Source organism: Pipistrellus kuhlii, unplaced genomic scaffold (assembly GCF_014108245.1).
Source record: "Pipistrellus kuhlii isolate mPipKuh1 unplaced genomic scaffold, mPipKuh1.p scaffold_m20_p_17, whole genome shotgun sequence".
Classification (NCBI taxonomy): Eukaryota; Metazoa; Chordata; class Mammalia; order Chiroptera; family Vespertilionidae; genus Pipistrellus; species Pipistrellus kuhlii.
Genome location: NW_023425482.1, coordinates 26,054,263 through 26,078,055, shown reverse-complemented (window position 1 = coordinate 26,078,055; position 23,793 = coordinate 26,054,263). Strand labels below are relative to the sequence as shown.

Below are 23,793 nucleotides of genomic sequence, written 5' to 3'. Positions count from 1 at the left end.
ACAGCACCTCACCAAAGAAAAATAGCAAAGAAGATGTGAAAATACGGGAAATGCAAAATAATGCAACAGCGAGATAGCACCCCGGGCCTAGCCGAACGGCCGGAATCCTGAGCACCGGCCGCACCTGCTGGCGGAGCTGGGGCGGCGGACTCGCACTCACTCGCTGCTGCCAGGAATGCGAGCAGTACCGACACTTGGCAGTTTCTTGCAAAACTAAACGTATTACTCTTACCATAAACGCCCAGGTCCACACCAAAACCCGCACCTGGATGTCAATAGCAGCATTACTCACAGCTGCCGAAACGTGTAAGCAAACACGATATCCTTCAGCTGGTGAACAGATAAATAAACTGTGAGAGCCCTGGCTGGGGGCTCAGATGGATGGAGCGCTGTCCTGTACACCAAAAAGGAAGGCAACCAATCAATGTTTCTCTCTCTCTCTCTCTCTCTCTCTCTCTCTCTCTCTCTCTCTCTCTAAAAAATCAATAAACATATCCTCAGGTGAGGATTAAAAATAATTAAGAATAATAAAATAAACCGTGATACTTCCAGGCCGTGTGGAGTATTACTCAGCACCAAAAAGAGATGAGCTATAAGGCCACGAAAAGATAGGAAGGAGCCTTAAGCTGCATTTTACTGGGTGAAAGAAGCCGATCTGGAAAGGCCACAGACTGTCTGATTCCAACCAGAAGACGTTCAGAAACAGGCAAAGCTATGGAGACAGGAAAAAGATCTGGGGTTGCCGGGGGTTGCTGGGGGTTGCCAGGGGTTGCCGGGGGTTGCTGGGGGTTGCCAGGGGACTGGCAGAGCACAGAGGAGGCTTCGGCAGGGACAGTAGATGTGGTAATTGTGAACACATGTCATTATACATGTAATCTAAACCTTAGGATGTGCAACACCCAGAGTAAAGCATAAGCAACCTTTGGACTCTGGGTGATAAGCATGTGCCGGTGATAACAGGCTCATCGGCTGTGAGCAATGTGCACTCTAGGGGGGAGGTGGGGGATGGGGGAGGCTGTGAGGGGGGGGGTATATAAGGAAACCTTTGTACCCTCCCCGCAATGTTGCTGTAAACCTAACATTGCTCTATAAACACCCTAATACAGAAAATCGAATATGCATTGCACAGAGTCCCACACGGAGCTGCTAGACACGGTTTCCCCTGGGGGGGGGGGTGGACTGAGACCCGAAGGTAAGAGGGAGGGAGGGAGAGAGAGCTGTCTTCTTCCTCTGTGCCATGTGGTCATCTCTGTCCTGCGAAGACTGTGATAGTCCGAGCAGCTGTGCAGCAGAATGGGGTTCCCGGCATTTCCTGCCTTTGACAAGGGAGGAGGGAGGAGGCCCTGGCTTGGCAGGGCCGTGGCCGCCTCCAGAGGGTCTGGCAGAGCCAGCTGTGGCATCGGGAGGGGATGCTGACGGAGTGACTCAGCTCCCAGGAGGTGGAGACAGCGCCCGCCCCGCCTTCCAGGTGAGCGGCCAGGGGCGCCTGCTCCCCAAGGAGAAGTCCGTTCCCAGATCCACAGAAGCGAGGGGCCCTGGCACAAAGCTCTCCCCGAGCCCGCCCAGGGTGGGAGTGGGGGCTGGGGATCCGGGGACCCTGGGGCCCTGCGGGGAGAGGTTGGAGTTGGGGGTAGTGAAAGGTTTTCATCATCCTTTTGTTTGCAGGGAATCAATACACAAGGGGAGGCCCAGGAGCCAGGGAGAGGGGGAGACCACGGCCACAGTCATGGTCAGTTGGAGGGCAAGGGAGCAGGGCAGCCACTGGGGCCCAGGGGCTGGGCCACCTGCGGAAGCTGGAAGTGGGACAGGCCTGTCCGTGGGACCCGGAGCCACGGAGAAGAGTCAGCCACAACCAGAGGCATTGCCAAGGCAGAGAGAGGGCACACCTCCCTCCCCTCTCCTCCACGCTTCTCCATCCTCCTGCCCTCCAGCTGATCCAGGAGCCAGGAAACCTACCCTAATGGGCTCCCTGCCACCCCTCCCGAGGCACAGCGAGGAGAGGAATCCATCTCAGGGCACGTGGGGCCAGGACTGGCCCGTGGCCTTCCCACCTTGGCATTCTGACAGCTCATCCAGTGCCCGACACAGCTCCAGGCTCCATCAACACGTGTGAGCCAGTGACCCACCGCTGGGGAGGGGGCACAGTGCCACCCGGCACTGATGGTTTAGAAGGCGGAAGCCGGGCCCTGGCCGGGCGGCTCCGTTGGTTGGAGAATCCTCCTGCGTACAGGAGGCAATTAATTAAAGTTTCTCTCACACATCAATGTTCCTCTCTCTCTTCCCCCCCTCTCAGATACCACCTTCAGGCAAGGCTTATTTTATTATTTTTTTAAGTGAGAGCCTGGTATCAGAACTGCTGAACAGCATCTACGGGCCAAGAACATACTCTGACCTCACGTGATCCATGACCCCTTGAAATCTGGACACGCTGTCTTCCTCTCCGATAGCACCTACCTCACTGCCATTCTCCAGGTCAGACTGGAGCTCCCTGTGAGCTAGCTGCTCACTGCTGCCTCCCTAGGCCACACACATAGCAGGTGCTGGTATATTTATGGACAGAGAAGCAGAAAGTGCGCTTTTCTATAGCATCCAAATAGTCACTGCCCATAAGCCACACGAAGAAGAAGGCATTGAACCAGGAGACATCGATTCCAGGTCAGGGCACATGCCCAGGTTGTGGGCTGGATTCCTAGTAGGGGGCATGCAGGAGGCAGCCAATCAATGATTCTCTCTCATCATGGATGTTTCTATCTCTCTCTCTCTTTCTCCCTCTCTTTCTAAAAATCAATAAAAACATTTTAGAAGAAGAAGAAGAAGAAGAAGAAGAAGAAGAAGAAGAAGAAGAAGAAGGAGGAGGAGGGAGGAGGAGGAAGAGAAAAGAGAGGAGGAGGAGGAGGAGGAGAGGGAGGAGGAAAAGGAGAAGGCAGAGGAGGAGGGGGGGGGAAGAGGAGGAGAAGGAGGAGAAGGAGGCCACATGAACATGGAGTGATAGGGTTAAAAGTCAAGAAATGACAAGGATTGCCAGAAGCCACAGGATTCTTTCCCAGAGCCTTCGGAGGGAGTGTGGCTGCCCACACCTTGAAGCTGGACTTCCGGTCTCCAGAACTGTGAGACAATACCTTTCTGTGGTCTTCAGCCACCCCTTTGTGGCTGTTACAGCAGCTTTGGGTAACTAATACCAGTGCAACCTCTGGTTTCTGTCCGCTAGATGACAAACCCCCCTCGGTTATAACACACAACAATGTCTCCAGATAGTCCCTTCCCTATGCCCTACCCCCAGCCACTGCCCTCACAGGGTGGACAGGACGAGAAGACAGAGCAGAGGGGGATGAACCTGGGCCTGAATTCCAGCCCCGCCCGGAATAGCTACGTGACCTTGAGAACGTTGCTCAACTTGTCTGTCTCCTCCCGAGTAAAACGGGGGCTGAGAAGGTACCCGCATCTCCTGCAGCCATCCGGCCGATGCAGCGAGATAAGGTGTGGGACGTGCTCGGCACAGCGTCTGGCACGCAGGTGGCAGCACTCAATAAGTAGAATCTGAAACAATAATTGTTATGAGTGTTTTTATTGAGCAACAGTATTACCTAAGTGGCAATAAATAGGTTAGGAAATAACAATGGCAGTTGTCAGTGTTTTTCTTCAAAGCGTGCAAGCTGAGTCAGTTGTTTTTTAAAACATATATATATATATATATTGATTTCAGAGAGTAAGACAGAGGGAAAGAGAGATAGAAACATCCATGATGAGAGAGAATCATTGATTGGCTGCCTCCTGCACATCCCCCACTGAGGATCAAGTCTGCAACCCAGGCATGAGCCCTTGGCCGGAATCGAACCTGGGACCTTCTGTCCGCAGGCTGACACTTTATCCACTGAGCCACACCAGCCAGGGCTGAGTCAGTTTTTCACGTGGTCATCTGCTATGAACGGCTGCCAAACTGACGGGCCAGGAGCTGCTTCTCAAAAGGCGTGACATTTCCTGCTGTGGACCGCATGGTCTTTGTCCACAGCAGCAGGCAGTGCACCGTGATTCCCCCGGGTCTTCCTTAAAGCTGCACGCCACATCTTTCCCACCGCCCATACCTCCGCCAGCGCTGGGTCCGCTGTATCACGCAGCCCAATGGCTGACACCTCTGCAGGGCCCCTTCGCTCTCCGGGCCCTCTTGGGACTGGCATCCATTTGTATGGATGGTAAGTATTTCTTTTAAAAATTTTAAAAATATATATTTTATTGATTTTAGAGAGGAAGGGAGAAGGAGAGAGAGAGAGAAACATCAACGATGAGAGAGAACCATTGATTGGCTGCCTCCTGCACTCCCCCTACTGGGGATGGAGCCCACAACCCGGGCATGTGCCCTTGGCTGGAATCAAACCTGGGACCCTTCCGTCCGTCCGCAGGCCAATGCGCTATGCACTGAGCCAAACTGGATAGGGCTTGATGCCACTCTTGTGTGTCCATGGGTAACCGACTCCATCCCTCAGTTTCTTGATCTGTAAGATGAAGACAATAATACCAACTTCTTGAGACTTTTGAGGCTCAGAGGAGACGATAACTATGAAACGGTGTGAGGCTTAACCTCTCGGGTGGCGACGAGCTGATTTAGGAACTGTTTCCATCACTTCACTGGAAACTCCTTGAGGCTGAGTGTGGTGGGTGCTCCAGGAGGTCCCCAAGCTGCTCGGGACACATCCGGTGCCTAGTTAAGGGTCTCTTGAATGTATGTATATTCATTTCATAATCAGACAGGTTTTTTTTTTTTCTTCCTTTCAGAAATGCAGGATACTGGTACCTAAGAGAAAGTGCTAGAAGCACCAGGTGGTGAGCAGAGGAGAAACCTCCCAGGGAGGCAGAGGAAGGAAAACACGCCAGCAAACGGATTTCACTTCCTGTGTCCGTTTCCTCGTTCGGAGAATAAAGAGAGTGATGGCTATCATCACAAGGCCACTGCCAAGGTGGCAAGGGCATAGGAATAGGGGTGTCGAACTCAATCAGAGAAGGGGCCAAAATCTAAAATCCAGCCTAAATCGCGGGCCGAATGGTTTACTGAACAGTCATAAACTGTCATTGTGATGGAAACGCAGCGGAGTGCAGTGATGACAGCGCGGTGCGGGCCACATTGCAAGGCCTGGCGGGACGGATTTGGCCCGCGGGCCTTGTGTTTGACACATGTGGCATAGGAAGTGCTGGAGAACCAGTCGTTACTATTATTATCGTTTTAAAAATTATTGTTGTGGCCTAGCCGGTGTGGCTCAGTGGATAGAGCGTCGGCCTGCAGACTGAAAGGTCCCAGGTTTTTTGCTGGTCAGGGGCATGGACCTTGGTTGCGGGCACATCCCCAGTGGGAGGCGTGCAGGAGGCAGCGGATGGATGTTTCTCTCTCATCGATGTTTCTAACTCTCTATCCCTCTCTTCCTCTCTGTGAAAAAAACAATAAAATATATTTAAAAACAAACAAACAAACAAACAAACAAACAATTATTGTTGAAGAAGTAAAAGCAAACGCGCTTAGGTGCCTGGTCTAGGACAAAGACCGCTACCCGGCGTGAAGCTTTTCTCCTAAATCTTATTCACGTGCCTGGGCTGTGAGTTATGGAGCTACAGCGAATGAAAAACCATGTATTCCAAGTGATGTGGGGAAAATATATAGAACTCTTCTGTATATTTCTTTTTAGAACATTGATTTTAAATGTTTGTTTTTTTATAAGTTATATATTTTATAATACATTAGTGTATATACTATATACAATATATATATATATGTATTTCTTCAAAATTAGGGTGTTCATGCTAAAACAATGCCAATAAAATTCACATTAAAACTAAAATAAAAAAAAGGACAGCGTGGAGAGGGGCGGGAGGCGGGGCGGGGCCTCTGGAAGCCACGCCCCTCCATGCCCGCGTCCCCGTCGCCAGGCAACGCGCTGCCTGGCTGCAGCCGGAGCGACGCGCACCAGCCAGCACCGGGCTCTCTGGCTTGGCCACACCTGGCGCTGGCAAGGGCGAGGGCCGCTTCGTGAGCGCGATGGCTGACGATGACACCGAGACGAGCACCAGCGAGTTCGGGGAGGAAAACCATCTGCCTATCATCCAGCTGTTCAGCCTGGTCGAAGAGCTCAGGTATGGGGGCTCCCCGCCGCTGGCTCCCGGGGCGGCCCCTCCTCACCGTGTGGCCTTGGGCCCCGGGGGACGGTCAAGGCCGCCTGGAGCGCTGAGACAGTGAGACCCCCCACAACGGGGAGAAATACTCGCCTTTGCCTCTCAGTGCTGCGTGTCCGCCGCCACCGACCTCACAAGCCATGGATGGAGCCAGAACCACGTGGAGGTGTGAGGGTGCGGGGCCGGTGGAGCCAGAGCCTCAGCCTGGGGGTCAAAATGCATGCTCAGCCCAGCCTCTGCTCGGCGGGGGCAGGCTGGACCAGGCGGCCTCCAAGCACCTTGCCAATGCTAGGGATCTGTGGTAAAAAGGGAAGCGGCAGCTGATATCGTTAGTCTGACTCAAGTTATGCCTGGATCCATCCTATAAGCATGGAGATGAACAACAAAGAGTGACTGGCCCTGTATTCCGTATTTTTAAAAATATATATTTTATTGATTTTTTTTTTTTTTCCAGAGAGGAAAGGAGAGGGATAGAGAGTCAGAAACATCGATGAGAGAGAATCATCAATCAGCTGCCTCTTGCACCGCCCCCCACTGGGGATGTGCCCGCAACCAAGGTAAATGCCCTTGATCGGAATCCAACCTGGGACCTTTCAGTCCTCAAGCCGACGCTCTATCCATTGAGCCAAACCGATTTCGGCAGTATTCTGTATTTTTAGCAGTGTGTTTTATACCTACTATAAAAGGTAAACTGGATAGCAAGATTCCACAGTGCAGTAGAAGTAATTGTACAACTTATTGGTTGCATACAGAACATCCTGGGTCTGGCCACACAAGTGTTCTGCCCTGCATCTATAACCAGTTTAGGTTTGCACTGAGGTATGACTACTAATAGCTCTTTTTATTATTTTTTAAAAATATATTTGATTGATTTTTTTACAGAGAGGAAGAGAGAGGGATAGAGAGTTAGAAACATCGATGAGAGAGAATCATCGATCAGCTGCCTCTTGCACACCCCCTACTGGGGATGTGCCCGCAACCAAGGTACATGCCCTTGACAGGAATCAAACCCGGGACCTTTCAGTCCGCAGGATGATGTTCTATCCACTGAGCCAAACCGGTTTTGGCTCTTTTTATTTTTTTATTAATATATTTTTTGTTGATTTCAGAGAGGGAGAGGCATCAATGATGAGAGAGAATCATTGATAGGCTGCCTCCTGCAGGCCCCCTACTGAGAATGGAGCCTGCAACCTGGGCATGTGCCCTTGACCCTTCAGCCCCTAGGCAGAGGCTCTCTCCACTGAGCCAAACCTGCTAAGGCACTAATAGCTCTTATTTTTTCAGTGCCTATTCCGTGCCAAGTAATTTGCATATATGACCTTATAGAATAATGGTGCAGTAACTCCCGAGGTGGGTGAGGAAGCAAAGACAGAGGGTAAGCCACTTTCCAAAGGCCACACAGCTGGTCCGTGGTCGCGCTGGGATTTGTGCACCCTGCAGTGGGAATGTGACACAGGCTAAAAAAGAAAGACACTTTGATTTATCGGGTTTTCATTGAGCCGTTTCCACTAATCTTAAAATTCAGCCAAACAGAAATGAACTCAATAACATAGGAAAATATCAAAGCTGTTCTCTCTCTGATGTAAACATGGGCATACACGTGTGTTATATGTATGTATGCTACGTATATGTATCTATGAAGTGAAGAAGCAAAGAGTCATACTCCTGGCTTAAACAGGATAAACCAGGTTTGTCCTCTCTAGTTGTTTAAAGCTTCTCCTTCATTTATGTTGCATTTCCAGTGGTTATTTCATCTGTTGGTTGCTGGAAAGGAAAGAAAAGAAAAAAAAAACCCTGAAAAATTAAATCAAAGGAAACATCCGAAGATTCTGGAATGTGACTTCCAGAATGAATGAATTCAGAAGGAATTTCACAAATGGGATAGAAGATGCTTGGAGATGAAACTTGTAGCTTCATCTCCGCCACAATCTTCAATGTATTATAATATGATTGATTTGAATTTTGTGGTTCCTTGACGTGTTAAAAACATGTCAACTACATAAATAGGCCTTATTATGTACCAGGCTTTACATTCAATTGGCTTTACCTTCCTTACTGCAACCTAAGAGGTAGGTTCTGTTGTTATTCCCATTTTACAGGTGAGGAAACGGAGGCATTACGAGGTTAAGTATCTTGTAGAAGGTAAGTGTTAAATACTATTTATTTGGTGTTGACCTACCTACTAACAGAACTCACTCAGGTGCACTCTGTCTTGCAGCTATGGAAACTCTGCTCTCAAAACTGAGACAGAGATGTTTCAGAAATATTTAAATAAACTGGAATCCAAGGAACAGCGAATGCTGCGGTTGTCTGAAATTAAAATGTCAGGATCGGAGTTCGCACAGGTACACAGCTGAAGAGTTGTTTCGTTCAGTTTGTCCCCTTAGATGCAAGCGGTATCAGCGCACCTGCCTTTGGCCAAGTGACATATGACTTTGTTCCTGTTGTTTGATTCTTTCTTCCTTCTCAGGGTTTCTCTTTCAAGTCAGTGTGAAGAGAATCAGGTTTAATTAATAGTGGATTGACTCTCCCAGAATCTTTTTTCCCCCCAAACTCTTTTTAAAAAAAATATATTTTATTGATTTTTATAGAGAGAAAGGGAGAGGGATAGAGAGTTAGAAATATCTATGAGAGAGCCAAAACCGGTTTGGCTCAGTGGATAGAGCGTCAGCCTGTGGACTGAAAGGTCCTGGGTTCAATTCTGGTCAACTGCATGTACGTTGGTTGCGGGTACATCTCCAGAAGGGGGTGTGCAGGAGGTGACTGATGGATGTTTCTCTCTCATCGATGTTTCTAGCTCTCTCTTCCTCTCTGTAAAAAAAATCAATAAAAATATATTTAAAAGAAAAAAAAGAAAGAAACATCCATGAGAGAGAAACATGGATCAGCTGCCTCCTGCACACCTCCCACTGGGGATGTGCCCGCAACCAACGTACATGCCCTTGACTGGAATCGAACCTGGGACCCTTCAGTCCACAGGCCGACGCTCTATCCACTGAGCCAAACCGGTTGGGGCTCTCAGAACATCTTATTTTGTTTGAAATAGTTCCCTCAGGAGATTCAAAATGTTTACAAGGCCCTGCCAGGCACTGAAAGGGGTGAGGTGGGCCTGTGTGGGTACTGGAAAATTCCTTCCTCGTCTGCGAGGCCCAGCCAGGTGGCCTGGGGTTGTCAAGAGTAGCTGATTTTTCCTGAGAAGCTGGAAATCTGAATTATTTTGGTAGTTTCCTGATTTTTCAAGTGTCGGTAATTATTATTTTTTTAATATTTTTTTTATTGATTTAAGAGAGCAAGGGAGAGAGAGAAGAACACATTAATGATGAGAGAGCATCATTGATCATCTGTCTCCTGCACACCCCACACTGGGATCGAGCCTGCAACCCAGGCATGCGCCCTTGACTGGGGATTGAACCGTGACCTCCTGGTTCATAGGTCAATGCTCAACCACTGAGCCATGTTGGCTGGGCTATTTAATTTTTTTTTTTTAACTAAAAATTGTGGGTAAGCCTATCCTTTGAGAGCCAAACAATCCCATCTATTCCTGGGCCACCTGCATGTGAACCTTGGCTCAAATGCATAGGAGACCCAACATTTTTGTCCCTTTGTGTGTTTTTGCTGACTACTGTGTCCCGTTCCCCCTTTCCCCCCCAGTCAAATTTCTCTTCTGTGTTCAGCTTAGGAAGCTCTGAGCTCCGGGCTTCCCCTGGCACGGACTTGAATATCAGTCCAGGGCAGGTTCACCGTCCCTCGATCCCGGAGACACTCGCCCTGCTTTACTTTCAGTTCATGGTCAAGCTTAGGCCTCGGGTTGGCTGGGGACATAGGGGTTCCCTCCGGCCTAATAGCCAGAACCCTCTCGCTTTGAGTTTGCTCTCTCTGGCCGGTCTGAGAGGTCACGTCGATGCCCGCCCGAAGCTGCCCTGTGGCCCGTGCCTTCCTGACAGCGGCTTTGTCTTCCTGGGGGTGTAGCTGCGGAGCAGGCGGAAGTCCAAGTCCCGCTCGGGCACGGACCGGCTGACCACCCTCAGCGTGGACCAGAAGTGCGACCTGGTGCGGAAGGAGCTGGAAGACACCAAGGAGGAGATAAGGCACCTGCGGGCCAACGCCGAGCGGGACCTGCAGCACCACGAGGTAACCTTCCTCCCAGTGGGGGGCCCCCCCACCTGGGTCCGTCCGTCTGTCCGTCCGTCCGACTTACAGGAAGGACCTATGGGACGTTCCAGTGAGTGTTTGCACTTTGAAAGAAATACAAGCAGATTGAGACAATGGAGGGCCCAACTTTGTTTTTTTCTTTTGTCTATGGACATGATGGATTAGGTTAACTAATATTTTATTTTGTAAAAATGCTTTTACTGACCTAACTGGTTTAGCTCAGTGGATAGTGTCAGCCTGAAGACTGAAGGGTCCCAGGTTCAATTCCGGTCAAGGGCATGTACCTTGGTTGTGGGCACATCCCCAGTGGTGGGTGTGCAGGAGGCAGCTGATCATGTTTCTCTCTCATCGATGTTTCTAACTCTTTATCCCTCTCGCTTCCTCTCTGTAAAAAAAAAAAAAAATCAATAAAATATATTTTAAAAAATAAAATAAACAACCATAATAGTCACAAATACCCTTAAAAATGTACACTCATTTCTTTTTTTTAAATATATATTTTATTGTTTTATTACAGAGAGGAAGCGAGAGGAATAGAGAGCTAGAAACCTCGATGAGAGAGAAACATCAACCAGCTGCCTCCTGCACCCCCCCACAGGGGATGAGCCCACAACCAAGGTACATGGCCTTGACCGGAATTGAACCTGGGACTCTTCAGTCCGCAGGCCAACGCTCTATCCACTGAGCCAAACCAGTTTCGGCTATACTCATTTCTTAATAATACAAGGGGGTTGAAGTTTAAGTCAGTGAGTTGGTTGAAAAATCCCTGTCTCCCTCCTTATGCAACATGCATGACTGTGGTTCGTGTCTTGTTGGAGACCAACAAGGCCAGTTTTCCTCCAGAGAAGATTATAGATATATATTTTATAGATATGAAAATATATATCTACAAAGGCTCTGTTGTTGTTTGCCGCCTTATTATGTTTCCTATTCACTTTTTTATTTTTATTTATTTATTTATTTAATATATTTTATTGATTTTTTACAGAGAGGAAGGGAGAGAGATAGAGAGCTAGAAACGTCAATGAGAGAGAAACATTGATCAGCTGCCTCCTGCACATCCCCCACTGGGGATGTGCTCACAACCAACGTACACGCCCTTGACCGGAATCGAACCCGGGACCCTTCAGTCGGCAGACCAACGCTCTACCGCTGAGCCAAACCGGTTTTGGCCTATTCACTTTTAAAAAATATATACATTTTATTGAATTTTTACAGAGAGAAAGGGAGGGATAGAGAGTTAGAAACATCGATGAGAGAGAAACATCAACCAGCTGCCTCCTGCACACCTCCCACTGGGGATGTGCCCGCAACCAAGGTATATGCCCTTGACCGGAATCGAACTGGGGACCTTTCAGTCCGCAGGCCGATGCTCTATCCACTGAGCCAAACCGGTTTTAGCCCTATTCACTTTTTGAGGCATGCTTTTACATACCATATTTTCCGGCATATAAGACGACTTTTGAAACGAAAAAAAGTCAACCGAAAATCGGGGGCAAAAGACCAAAATTGCACAAAAATTACCTGCAGATCTTGACAGCAAAGTAAGCCTTTTCTTTGAAGTGGGGGGTAGTCTTATACAGCGAATATAGGTCTAAACCTATATGTTTTAACTGTAAAATTAGGGGCCGTCTTCTACGCCAGAAAACACGGGTAATAGCATTCACGCAGTCACATCTGCCTCTTAAGGGTATTGTTCTAAGCCTAAAGGAACTCAGTATATCGGGCACAAAGAGGCCTGCGGAGGTGGTTTCCTCAGAGGGAGACATCCTTGGGAACTTTTGGAAACTCTGTCCTCTCTCTGTGCTAACCAACCCCCACCCCACCCCCAGGCCATCATTGAGGAAGCTGAGATTCGGATGGATGAAGTACAGAAAGCCATGCAAGAGTTTGAAAAGGATATTCTGAAAACCATATCCAAGAAGAAAGGGAGTATTCTGGCCACTCAGAAAATGCTGAAGTACATCGAGGACGCGAACCGCCGGCGGGTGAGTGGGCGGGAGGTGCCTGGTGCTCAGAAAGGGAGAAGAGAGTCATTGAATGAGGATGTGAAAAGGAGGGGCGGGGGCAGGCCCCCTGCACGTGGTCCCCCATCAGCGCTGCTACATGTGAGGGTTTTTTAAAAAAAATATTATGTCCTTTTTCTTTCTTTTTTCTTTTTTTTAAAAATATATTTTATTGATTTTTTACAGAGAGGAAGAGAGAGGGATAGAGAGTTAGGAATATCGATGAGAGAGAGTCATTGATCAGCTGCCTCTTGCACACTCCCTACTGGGGATGTGCTCGCAACCAAGGTACATGCCCTTAACTGGAATCGAACCTGGGACCTTTTAGTCTACAGGCCGATGATGCTCTATCCACTGAGCCAAACCGGTTCCAGCCTTGTGTGTGTTTTAGAATGCAGATTTACACAGGCTGTATCCATCAGGCAGGGCGAATATCAATAGTTTCTCAGATGGATGACTTATTTTTACTGTTGCTATTTGTTTCAAGATCTGATATGTTTCCTCCCTCCCTCCCCCTCTTCCTTCCTTCCATCACCACCCGAGGACATGCACTGAAGTTAGAGAGAGAGGAAGGGAGGGAGAAACATTGATGTGAGTGAGAAACATTGATTGGTTGCCTCCTGTATGTGCCTCAACCAGGGATCGAACCCAGAACCCGTATGTGCCCTGACCGGGAATTAAAGACCAAGAAACCTTCGGGTGTACAGGACAATGCTCCAACCAACGGAGCCACAGCTCCCGGGACTGTTTTCTGGAGAAAAGTGTGAGCCTATCTATTCAAGTGTCTGTGTGGAGTGAGACGGGTACATCTCAAGCTCGTGGCGTTCCATTATTATAAGAATGAGTCCAGCCGAAACCGGCTTGGCTCAGTGGATAGAGCGTCGGCCTGCGGACTGAAAGATCCCAGGTTCGATTCCGGTCAATGGCATGTACCTTGGTTGCAGGCACATCCCCAGTGGGGAGTGTGTAAGCGGTAGCTGATTGAAGATTCTCTCTCATCGATGTTTCTAACTCTCTATCCCTCTCTCTTCCTCTCTGTAAAATCAATAAAATATATATATATAAATAAATAAATAAATAAATAAATAAATAAAATGAATCCAGATCTTGAGGCTCAGTGGATGAGCATCGGCCCATGAACCAGGAGGTCACGGTTCGATTCCCAGTCAGGGCACATGCCCGGGTTGTGGGCTCCATCCCCAGTGGGAGGTATGCAGAGGCAGCCGATCCATGTACCCATGTTTCTCTCCCATCGATGTTTCTGTTTCTCTATCCCTCTCCCTTCCTCTCTCTAAAATTTATTTTTTTTAAAATTTGTTTTTAAAAGAGTTAAAATGCTCCTTCATTTTCAAAGCTTTTGCAGTGTATCAGCTTTGGGTCCTGAAGATGGGTTGGCTTACTAATCCTAATCAGTTATAAATAATAAAAGTTATGTGAACCAGGAGAACTAAAGACCAAAGAATCGTAAGGTCATTTTGTCTGGAAAGGCTCCTCTCCCCAAATGATCCTGAATTTAAAAGCAATAGAAAAGTTGCAGAGGGCCAAAACCGGTTTGGCTCAGCAGTAGAGCGTGGGTCTGCGGACTGAAAGGTCCCAGGTTCGATTCCAGTCAAGGGCATGTACGTTGGTTATGGGCACATCCCCGGTAGGGGGTGTGCAAGAGGCAGCTGGTCGATGTTTCTCTCTCATCGATGTTTCTAGCTCTCTATCTCTCTCCCTTCCTCTCTGTAAAAAATCAATAAAATATATTAAAAAAAAGAAAAAAGGAAAAGAAAAGTTGCAGAGGGCAGACCCAGCTCCCTCTCCTTCTCGGTGATGAAGGAAATGCTATAGCAACACCAGCTCTCGTAGATGTCCCAGGACCTTAAAATAAGTGACTGATTGTTAGGGCTCAAGGTTTGGTGTGTTGCCTCAGACTTACTAACGTTTCAAACCAACAGGGAAGAGGAAGAGACGTGGGTTAAAATTCGCTTTTATTTTTCCAGGATAATATAAAGGACAAATTACGCTTGAAAAATGTTTCTCTCAAAGTCATGAGGAAAAAGCTGCTGTTACAGCTGAGGCAGGTACGTGGCTGCTTCTGTTTTTTCAGTGACTGTGGTTTGTGTCCTAATTCCCGGAATTGGCAGATGTGATGGAAGTCGAGGATCTCGAGATGGAGAGATAATCTTGGGTTGTCTGAGAAGGTTCCATGCAATCACATGCGTCCAAGTGAGGAAGAGAGAAGATGTGATAACAGAAGCAGAGGTCAGAGTGATGTGCTTTTTGAATTTTTATTTTATTTTATTTTACTGACTTCAGAGAGGAAAAGAGAGGGAGAACGAGAGAAACATCAATGGTGTGGGAATCATGGATCGGCTGCCTCCTGCACGCCCCCCACTGGGGATTGAGCCCGCAACCCAAGCATGTGCCCTTGACCGGGAATTGAACCGGTGACGTCTTGGTTCATAGGTCATTGCTCAACCACGGAGCCAGGTAAGCCGGGCTGATGTATTTTAAAGAGGAAAAAAAAAAAATTATTGATTTTTAGAGGGGAAGGAGGAAACAAGGGGTGGTCAGTTTGTTGGTCCACTTATTTTTGCATTCATTGCTTGATTTGTGTATGTGCCCTGACCGGGGATCAATCCCCACAACCATGGCATATCAGGACGACGCTCTAAGACAGAGCTCTGAAGGCAGAGGGAGGCGTCCTGAGCGAAGGCAGGCAGGCAGGCGCGCCTCGCAGCTGGCAACAGCGAGGGAGCAGTCTCCCCAGGGGCCTCCGGAAGGAATGAGGCCCTGCCCACACCTTGATTCCGGCCCAGAGAACTGTCTCGGGCTCTGACCTCCTGAGCTGTGAGGTGGCGGATTTGTGTTGTTTGATAGGCCGCTGAGTCTGTGGTTACTTGTTACAGCAGCCACGGGGAACTAATGCAGCTGGTAACTCTGTAGACAGAGTTGGCTTGAATCTAAAAGGCCCAGCGTCGTACTTGTTGTTTTTTTTGTTTTTAAAAAAAATATATTTTATTGAGTTTTTACAGAGAGGAAGAGAGAGGGATAGAAACCTAGAAACATCGATGAGCGAGAGACATCGATCAGCTGCCTCTTGCACACCCCCTACTGGGGATGTGCCCACAACCAAGGTACATGCCCTTGACCGGAATCGAACCCGGGACCCCTCAGTCCGCAGGCCGACGCTCTATCCACTGAGCCAAACCGGTCTTGGCCAGCGTCATACTTGTGGCTGCTTTTGGGGGATATGGCCCGGGTGGCAGGGTGGTTGTGTTCCTTGGTGAGTCCTGGGGCGGCTGACCTAACGGCAGGAAGGCGGACGTGCAGAGGGTCCCCGGGCGTGATGACAGGGCTGCGTCCTCCCCTCGCTCCATTATTAGCTTGGACACGGGCACCGAAGGCACGCAGGTCAGAGGTGGCCCCAGACAGGGACACAGCATCGGGCAGCAGAATTAACACGTCCAGGGACTAGTGCTTGACGGACTTGGGATCTGGGACGGCACAGAGTGACTGAGGACACATGCAAGCTCCTCTCCGTCGATCCCCAACATTTCTGCACAGTGTCCCCCCCCCCCCCCCCAGGAAAGGATCACGTGAAGAATCGTTCTCATGATCTATCTCGCCCGAGTCTGGCCTTCGTAGTCGGACCCGGAGCCCTGTGCCTCCACACCGCCCCTGTCCGTGAACCCTCACCCAGGATGCATGCGCTCCATGAGGCCAGGAGGTGGCCCAATACACTCAGATCTCTGTCCCCAGGGCCCAGGGCCCCGCCCGGCCCCATGCAGACCCGCAGGCAGTGTTGGTTGAATGACCGGAAGATGCCCGGCTTCCAGAATCTCACCCGGAGTTGCGGGGTGTGGGCCACACGCTCGGAAGTCCCTCCCTCAGGTCCCTCCTCCCTCTCCTCCGGCCTGCAGAAGGAAGAGGTGGGCGAGGCCCTCCATGACGTGGATTTCCAGCAGCTGAAGATCGAGAACGCCCAGTTCCTAGAGACGATCGAGGCCAGGAACCAGGAGCTGATCCGGCTGAAGATGGCGTCCGGGACCACCCTGCAGATCCTCAACTCGTACAAAGTAGGTCCACCCCGGTGCCCAGGCCCCTGCCACAGGGCGGCCCCGGGCTCCATGGCCGCTTCTCGCGGGGACGGGTGGCCTTCGGCCTCCCTCTGCTCCCCGGCTTCTCCTGCAGCACCCCGATGTTCTCACAGCCCTGGCTGTGCATTCGACCACCCCAGGAGCTTCTACTTTAAATTAAAAAAAGTTTTTTATTGATTGGAGAGAGAGGAAGGGAGAGGGAAAGAGGGATGGAAACGTCAATGATGAGAGAGAATCAGTGATCGGCTGCCTCCTGCACGCCCCACACCGGGCATACAGCCCCCAACCTGGGAAAGCGCCCTGACAGAGTTTGAACCATGACCTCCTGGTTCATAGGTCAACGCTCAACCACTGAGCCACACCAGCCCGGCGCTTCTACTTTTTATAAAAGGTATAAGGACACCCTAGTCTCACCCCGACCAATTGAGTTAGGGGGCGAGGGCCATGCATCTTTATTATTATTATTTTTAATGCCCCAGATGATTTTATGCACAGTGCGTTCTGAGAGCTAACCACACTGAGGGCCCTGTTTTGCTTAGGCATATAAAAAGCATTCCCTGCTTATAAACCCTGCGAAGGAAAACCATATATATTTTTTTAATATATATTTTATTGATTTTACGCAGAGAGGAATTGAGAGGGACAGAGAGTTAGAAACATCGATGAGAGAGAAACATCGACCAGCTGCCTCTTGCACACCCCCAACTGGGGATGTGCCCGCAACCAAGGTACATGCCCTTGACCGGAATCGAACCTGGGACCTTTCAGTCCGCAGGCCGACGCTCTACCCACTGAGCCAAACCAGTCCCGGCAGGAAAACCATCTTAGCTATAAATCAGAACGCTGCTAAGTAAGTCCGCACCCACACCGCGAACCCTTTTCGGAGAAAAGGAGGCGCTATTAATAACTAAGCAGGGCCGTAGGCGTGAGCTGGGCCTGTCCCCAGCAGGCTGGGCTGGGGTCACCCCGCTAGCAGCCGGCCGAGGCGGCGGTCAGCCAACCGTGGGCCCGAGGGCCCGGCCCGCGAGCCGCTGAGCCAGGAATGGCTGTCACGGAACATGTGCAGTCTGTTTGGTAAGAACACCGCCTTTGGAACCCGATGAGGCAAAACCAGCTTCTCCCCGAGAGACGCCATTCCTCCCGTTAGTGGACCTGCAGTCCAAACGATTGTACTTCATTCCGACACTGGAAGTCTTATCGATAAAACATTTGTGGAGAATTGGTGTCCCCCCCACTCTTATTCATATAAGTAACAATATAGCATCCTCAGTGTTGCCTCTGGGCCTGCAAAACTTAAAATATTTCCTGTCTGTCTGGGCCCAGGTAGTAGCTGTGGCTACGGGTTCTGGTAGCTCACATACGGGCATCATGTGGCCCACACGTATGTGAATTGGGCCCGGCCAGCGTAACTCAGTGGTTGAGTGTCGACCTATGAATCAGGAGGTCACAGTTGGATCCCTGGCCAGGGCACATGCCTGGGTTGTGGACTCAATCCCCAGTGGGGGTGGGTGGGTGCAGGAGGTAGCCAGCCAATCAATGATGCTCTCTCATCATTGATGTTTCTATGTCTCTCTCCCTTCCTTTCTGAAATCAATAAAAATATACACCGAGTGGCCAGATTATTATGAGCTCTGAACGCATAATAATCTGGCCACAAAGTGTGTATTCTATATAATAAAAGGCTAATATGCAAATTGTCCCTTCGACCAGGAGTTCGATCAGCAGGCAGGCCGGCCACACCACCCATGTCGCTTCCCCTTGGCCAGGCTGGCCAGACCCCAGCCATACACGAATTCATGCACCAGGCCTCATATATATAATATATATATATAATATATATAATGTTTTATTGTTATTATTATTATATTATTATCATTATTATTATTAGGCTTTTAGAGATCATAATAACCTGGCCACTCAGTGTGTATTTTTTAAAAAGTGTGTTGGAATGTGTTCAGACTAGGCTGATGCTCGTCCAGGATTTTCCTTTCTCGGATGAAAAACCAGAGGCCCAGGGAGGCAGGGTAATTGCCAGATTCAGACAGCACGTCTGCGGCCCTCTGTGACTCCCGGCCCAGCGCCTGAACCACCTGAACACGCGTCTTCCCCCAGCCCCGAGGTGTGTAGGCAGCACGGGGCCAGCATTCTCAAACTCGGTCACCCAGGACGGTGTCGTAACCGTGGCTTGGACCTTATCTCGTCCACAGTTAGCTTATCTGATCCCTGCTGTTTGGAGCGGAGCCCTCCTCCGGACTCCCAGGCCCTGCTCCAGCTCACATCACGTCATCACGCCGGGCCTCGATCTTATCCTGCCCACCCAGCTGCACAGCACAGGGCCTGTCTGATCTCTGGTTTATAAGATGACCCTGGCCGCCCCTGGGGACGTGTCTAAATACACAGCGCGGGTGGTTGGCGTCTCAGAACCCCGGCAGCAGAGACAAGGGCTGCGGTGGCCAGAACAGGAGCCGTGTCAGTCCGAACCCCAGGGCCCACTTTCCTGGTGACAGATGATAGGCAGCAGATGACGGAGCCTCTCCCAGGAGCTCTGCAATGGGCACAGCGAGGGGCGGAGGAAGAAGCTGGCCCACTCCCTCCGAGGCCCTGAGCTTACCTCCTGGCAGGCAGGCAGCTGTGTGTGGTGAGAACTTCACGTCCTGGAGGTGGGTCTGTGTGCCTCGGGGCTACAGCTGGTCCGTGCTGTCCCCCCAGCACCAAGGGCACCCAGCACCGTGGCTCGAAGGGCGTCTACAGAGTGAGCGAGGTCCCTCCAGCAGGTGGGGGTCCCTCTGCTTGGACTGCAGGGATCAGGCCCAAACCAGCACTAGGACATCCCTCCGCAAAGTTGCGATCGGCACAGGGTGTGGAATGCAAATGCTCGTGTGCAGGAAACCAGATTCAGGGCTGACAGGGCCCCAGCAACCACCTAACCCACAGCCAAAGGTGGAATTACCAATCCCCCCCACCCCGGGCTCCCTCCTCTCTGGTTTCCGGTGTGTCACCCCAGAACCTCCGCTGCCAAGTCACTGCAGCTCGGCAGCTCCTGCGCTGAGCATCTGCCCCCTGGCGGTCAGTGTGGTCGGACGGGACACTTGTAAGCAGTGGGGTGGGAGTTGGGTCTCAGCAGCTCGGCCCCTGCAGGTGAGGATAAGACACCCAGGCTCTTGCCAAAACCGGTTTGGCTCAGTGGATAGAGCGTCAGCTTGGGGACTGAAAGGTCCCGGGTTCGATTCCGGTCAAGGGCATGTACCTTGGTTGCGGGCACATCCCCAGTAGGGGGTGTGCAAGAGGCAGCTGATTGATGACTCTCTCATTGTTGTTTCTAACTATCTCTCTCCCTTCCTTTCTGTGCAAAATCAATAAAATATATTTTTTTTAAAAAAAAGACACCCAGGCTCTCTCCTCCCCACCACCCAGACACCAGGATGCTGAAAACCTGGGCGTGTGGGAAGGGCAGGGCACGGTCCCAGGGCCCTGCTTCCCTCCGGCTCACAAAGAGCCGCCTGTCCTCGGTGGAGCTCCCCGGGGTGGGCTTTGCTCAGGGCGGGCCGCGCTGCTCTCTTTCAGACCAGGCTGCAACGAGCCATAGAGATGTCCATCAACCTGGTCAAGGAGACCCAGCAGAGACACGAGTTGCTTGAAAAAATTGAGAGAGAAACCCTGCAAGTAGAAGAGGTAAGAGCAGGCTCAGTGTGCCACGTCTGGTGTTTGCAAGGGCCTGAGTCATCATCCACCAGGATCCAAGCCACCCAGCCCTGACCGGTTTGGCTCAGTGGGCAGAGCGTCGGCCTGTGGACCGAAGGGTCCCAGGTTCGATCCCGGTCAAAACCATGTACCTTGGTTGCGAGCACATCCCCAGTAAGGGGTGTTCAGGAGGCAGCTGATGGATGTTTCTCTCTCATTGATGTTTCTATCCCTCTCCCTTTCTCTCTGTAAAAAATCAATAAAACATATATATATTTTTTTTGAAAAATATTTTATTGTTTTTTTACAGAGAGAAAGGGAGAGAGAGAGCGAGCTAGAAACGGCGATGAGAGAGAAACATGCCCTTGACCAGAATCGAACCCGGGACCTTTCAGTCCGCTCTACCACTGAGAAAAACCAGTTTCAGCAAAACATATATATTTTTTAAAAACCCAAGCCACTTAGATTTTTTTTTATTTTTAATCCTCACTAGAGGATATTTTTTCCATTGACTTCTAGAGAGAATAGAAGGAAGGGAGAGAGAGAGAGAGAAACACTGACGAGAGAGACATACACACATCGATTGGTTGCTTCCCACACGCGCCTGCCCCTACCAGGCCTGGGGAACCTGCAACAGAGGTACACGCCCTTGACGGGGAATTGAACCTGGGTCGACCCTTTGGTCCTCAGGCCGATGCTCCAACCACTGAGCCACACCAGCCAGGACAAGCCACCTTGAGTTTTGTCTAGAAAAGGTGACACCATAAAAAAATAAAACTATCCCTGGGCTGTCAAAGGAGAAAGTGGTACCTGGAGGTTTGCAGTCTAGCAGCGCGGCCTTCCGCTGCTGGCTTAGGGTCTAGAGCACATGTGTCAAACACAAGGCCCGCGGGCCAAATCCGTCCCGCCAGGCCTTGCAATGTGGCCCGCACCGCGCTGTCATCACTGCACTCCGCTGCGTTTCCATCACAATGACAGTTTATGACTGTTCAGTAAACAATTCGGCCCGCGATTTAGGCTGGATTTTAGATTTTGGCCCCTTCTCTGATTGAGTTCGACACCCCTAGTCTAGAGTCAGCTCACAAGGTAGAGATTGTGTAGAGTCCCAACATTCCTCAAGAATTCCTTAAATGCCCCATAAAGACAGACATTGAAAGTGTTGCATGTACAACCTTGCAAAAAAATATAACATGCCTGTAATGATGTAACTCGGCAAACTCATTTAGTCATCAGAGTTAGAAACATCGATACGAAAAGGACAATGATGGACATTCCTCTGGAGAGCCACATTTTTTAAACTTAGACTTCTTCTAACGCCACTTCTTCAACCTAGACTCGCCCGGGCCGTGGTGTTCTGTGGAAGAGCCACGCTCAAGGGGCCAAAGAGCCGCACGTGGCTCTCGAGCCGCTGTTTGCCGACCACGATGTAACTGATATGGAATAGAGCACACAGACACCAAGAGGCAGTGCCCCGGGGAAAGGAGAGGGAGCCGGTCAGGCACCTGACCCTCACTCAGCACAGTGGCTGCTTGGACGGCAGACCTGACCCGTCCTGGGCTCTCTCCCGGCCCTGCGGTCACTGAGAAGATGTGGCAGCATCCACATTGTGATTCAGCACGCTCTGTGTTTTGTGACTACACATACACACACACACACACACACACACACACACACACACTCCTTTGAAAATGTGAACATTGCCGAAACCGGTTTGGCTCAATGGATAGAGCGTCGGCTTGGGGACTGAAGGGACCCGGGTTCGATTCCGGTCAAGGGCATGTACCTTGGTTGCGGGCATATCCCCAGTGGGGGGTGTGCAAGCGGCAGCTGATCGATGACTCTCTCTCATCGATGTTTCTCTCTCTCTCTCTCCCTTCCTCTCTGTACAAAATCAATAAAATATATTCAAAAAAAAAGAAAAGAAAAGAAAAGAAAGAAAATGTGAACATTGTTTTCAGAACTGGTTGCAGCTGGGGAGAGATGGGGGGGCCAGCTAGTCCCCGGGGGCCGGAGGTGGCAGGGAGCCGGTGACCCGGTCCTTTCCCCCCAGGACCGGGCCAGGGCCGAGGCGGTGAACCAGAGGCTGCGGAAGCAGATGGCCGAGTTCCGGGCGCCGCCCGTGATGATGTACGTCCGGGAGAAGATCTTCAACGGGGAGCTGGAGAAGACCATCCGCGTGTGGGAGCGCAAAGTGGAGATCGCCGAGGTGGGGTCCCCCCCTCCCCCCCGCCCCCGAGAGGCCCCGGTGGGCGGACTGCCACGCCCTTCCCGTTTTGGGTCTGCGGCTTAGTTTTTGAGCTAACGATACAGATGCTTGGACACGTAACATCTGAGAGGAGTGTCTCCACAGCTTTTTGAGCCTTATATTGAAACAAAGGATGACTTTATTTTTTTTTTTAATAATTTTTTAAAAATATATTTTATTGATTTTGTACAGAGGGGAAGGGAGAGAGATAGTTAGAAACATCGATGAGAGAGAATCATCGATCAGCTGCCTCTTGCACACACCCCCTACTGGGGATATGCCTGCAACCAAGGTACATGCCCTTGACCGGAATCAAACCCGGGACCCTTCAGTCCCCAAGCCGACACTCTATCCATTGAGCCAAACCGGTTTCGGCTAAAAAAATAATTTTTATTATTTTATTGATTTCAGAGAGGAAGACAGAGGGAGAGAGAGAAACATCAACCATGAGAGAATCCTTGATCGGCTGCCTCCTGCACGCCCCTTCCTGGGCATGGAGCACGAAACCCAGGGGTGGGAATCCAGCCTGGGCCTTCTGGTTCCTCGATGACGCTCAGTCTGCAGCCTGGCCTGGGTCAGGCTGGGCTCCCTCAGGGGGCATGCAGGAGGCAGCCGCTCCCTGATTCTCTCATCCTCGATGTTTCTCTCTCTCTCCCTCTCCCTTCCTCTCTGAAATCAATAAAAACTTGATGGGGAAAAACAAAACAAAAAACCGTTTTCTAAAAGACATAGAGGGGCGCTTTCACACCCCACCCTGGCCCCGCTTCCCACCGCAGGAAATAAACTGGGATCCAGCCCCGGGCCCACCAGACCTGAAGCTGAGAAGTAGCAGAGGTTCCCAGTGGGAACCTGCAGCTTCTCACTTTGCCCACCAGAAACAAGCTCTTTAGAGCAGCGGTCACCAGCGGGTGGCCCTCGGAGGGAGAGGGAGAGGGAGAGGGAGAGGGGGGGAAAGAGGGGAGGGGGGAGGGGGAGGGGGGAGAGGGGGGGACAGAGGGGGAGAGGGAGGGGGAGAGGGGGGGAGAGGGAGGGGGAGAGGGAGGGGGAGAGGGAGGGGGAGAGGGAGAGGGAGAGGGAGAGGTAGAGCTCACTGGTGCTCCGTGAGGTCCGATTGGCGACCTTCGGACGACCCTCCCACGGCCCCTGGGTCGCCCCGCCCCGCCCCGCCCCGTGGACCCCGGGGCACCCTCCAGAGCCGTGCTCAGCCCGGTCATAGCCCGCATCTCCCGAGTGACCTCTCCCCTCTCCCGTTCCCCCCGCAGATGTCCTTGAAGGGCTACCGCAAGGACTGGAACAAGATGAAGGCCTCCAACGAGCAGCTGCAGCTCATCAGCCCCCCCGGGAAGGAGCCGGAGGGGGGCCGTGGGCTGTGGGACCAGAAAGCAATCCATTAAAAGCACCAGCTCCCTTCCCGTCACCGGGCTCCGCTCTGTTCCCGGGGCGGCCGGTGCCCCCGATCTCCAGCCAG

The 23,793-nt window shown here is 50.9% G+C and overlaps 1 protein-coding gene across 1 annotated transcript; it reads left to right on the top strand.

The window, feature by feature from the left end:
* The first annotated feature begins 5,967 nt into the window (after positions 1–5,967).
* Positions 5,968–23,742, top strand: CCDC113 (coiled-coil domain containing 113). The gene is made up of 9 exons (XM_036441098.2): positions 5,968–6,117; positions 8,375–8,501; positions 10,126–10,287; positions 12,141–12,296; positions 14,300–14,380; positions 16,223–16,378; positions 19,964–20,071; positions 22,131–22,286; positions 23,588–23,742. Exons 1-9 carry the CDS (start codon positions 6,023–6,025, stop codon positions 23,717–23,719), a joined length of 1,173 nt encoding a protein of 390 aa, XP_036296991.1. The 5' UTR covers positions 5,968–6,022; the 3' UTR covers positions 23,720–23,742.
* Positions 23,743–23,793: the final 51 nt, after the last annotated feature.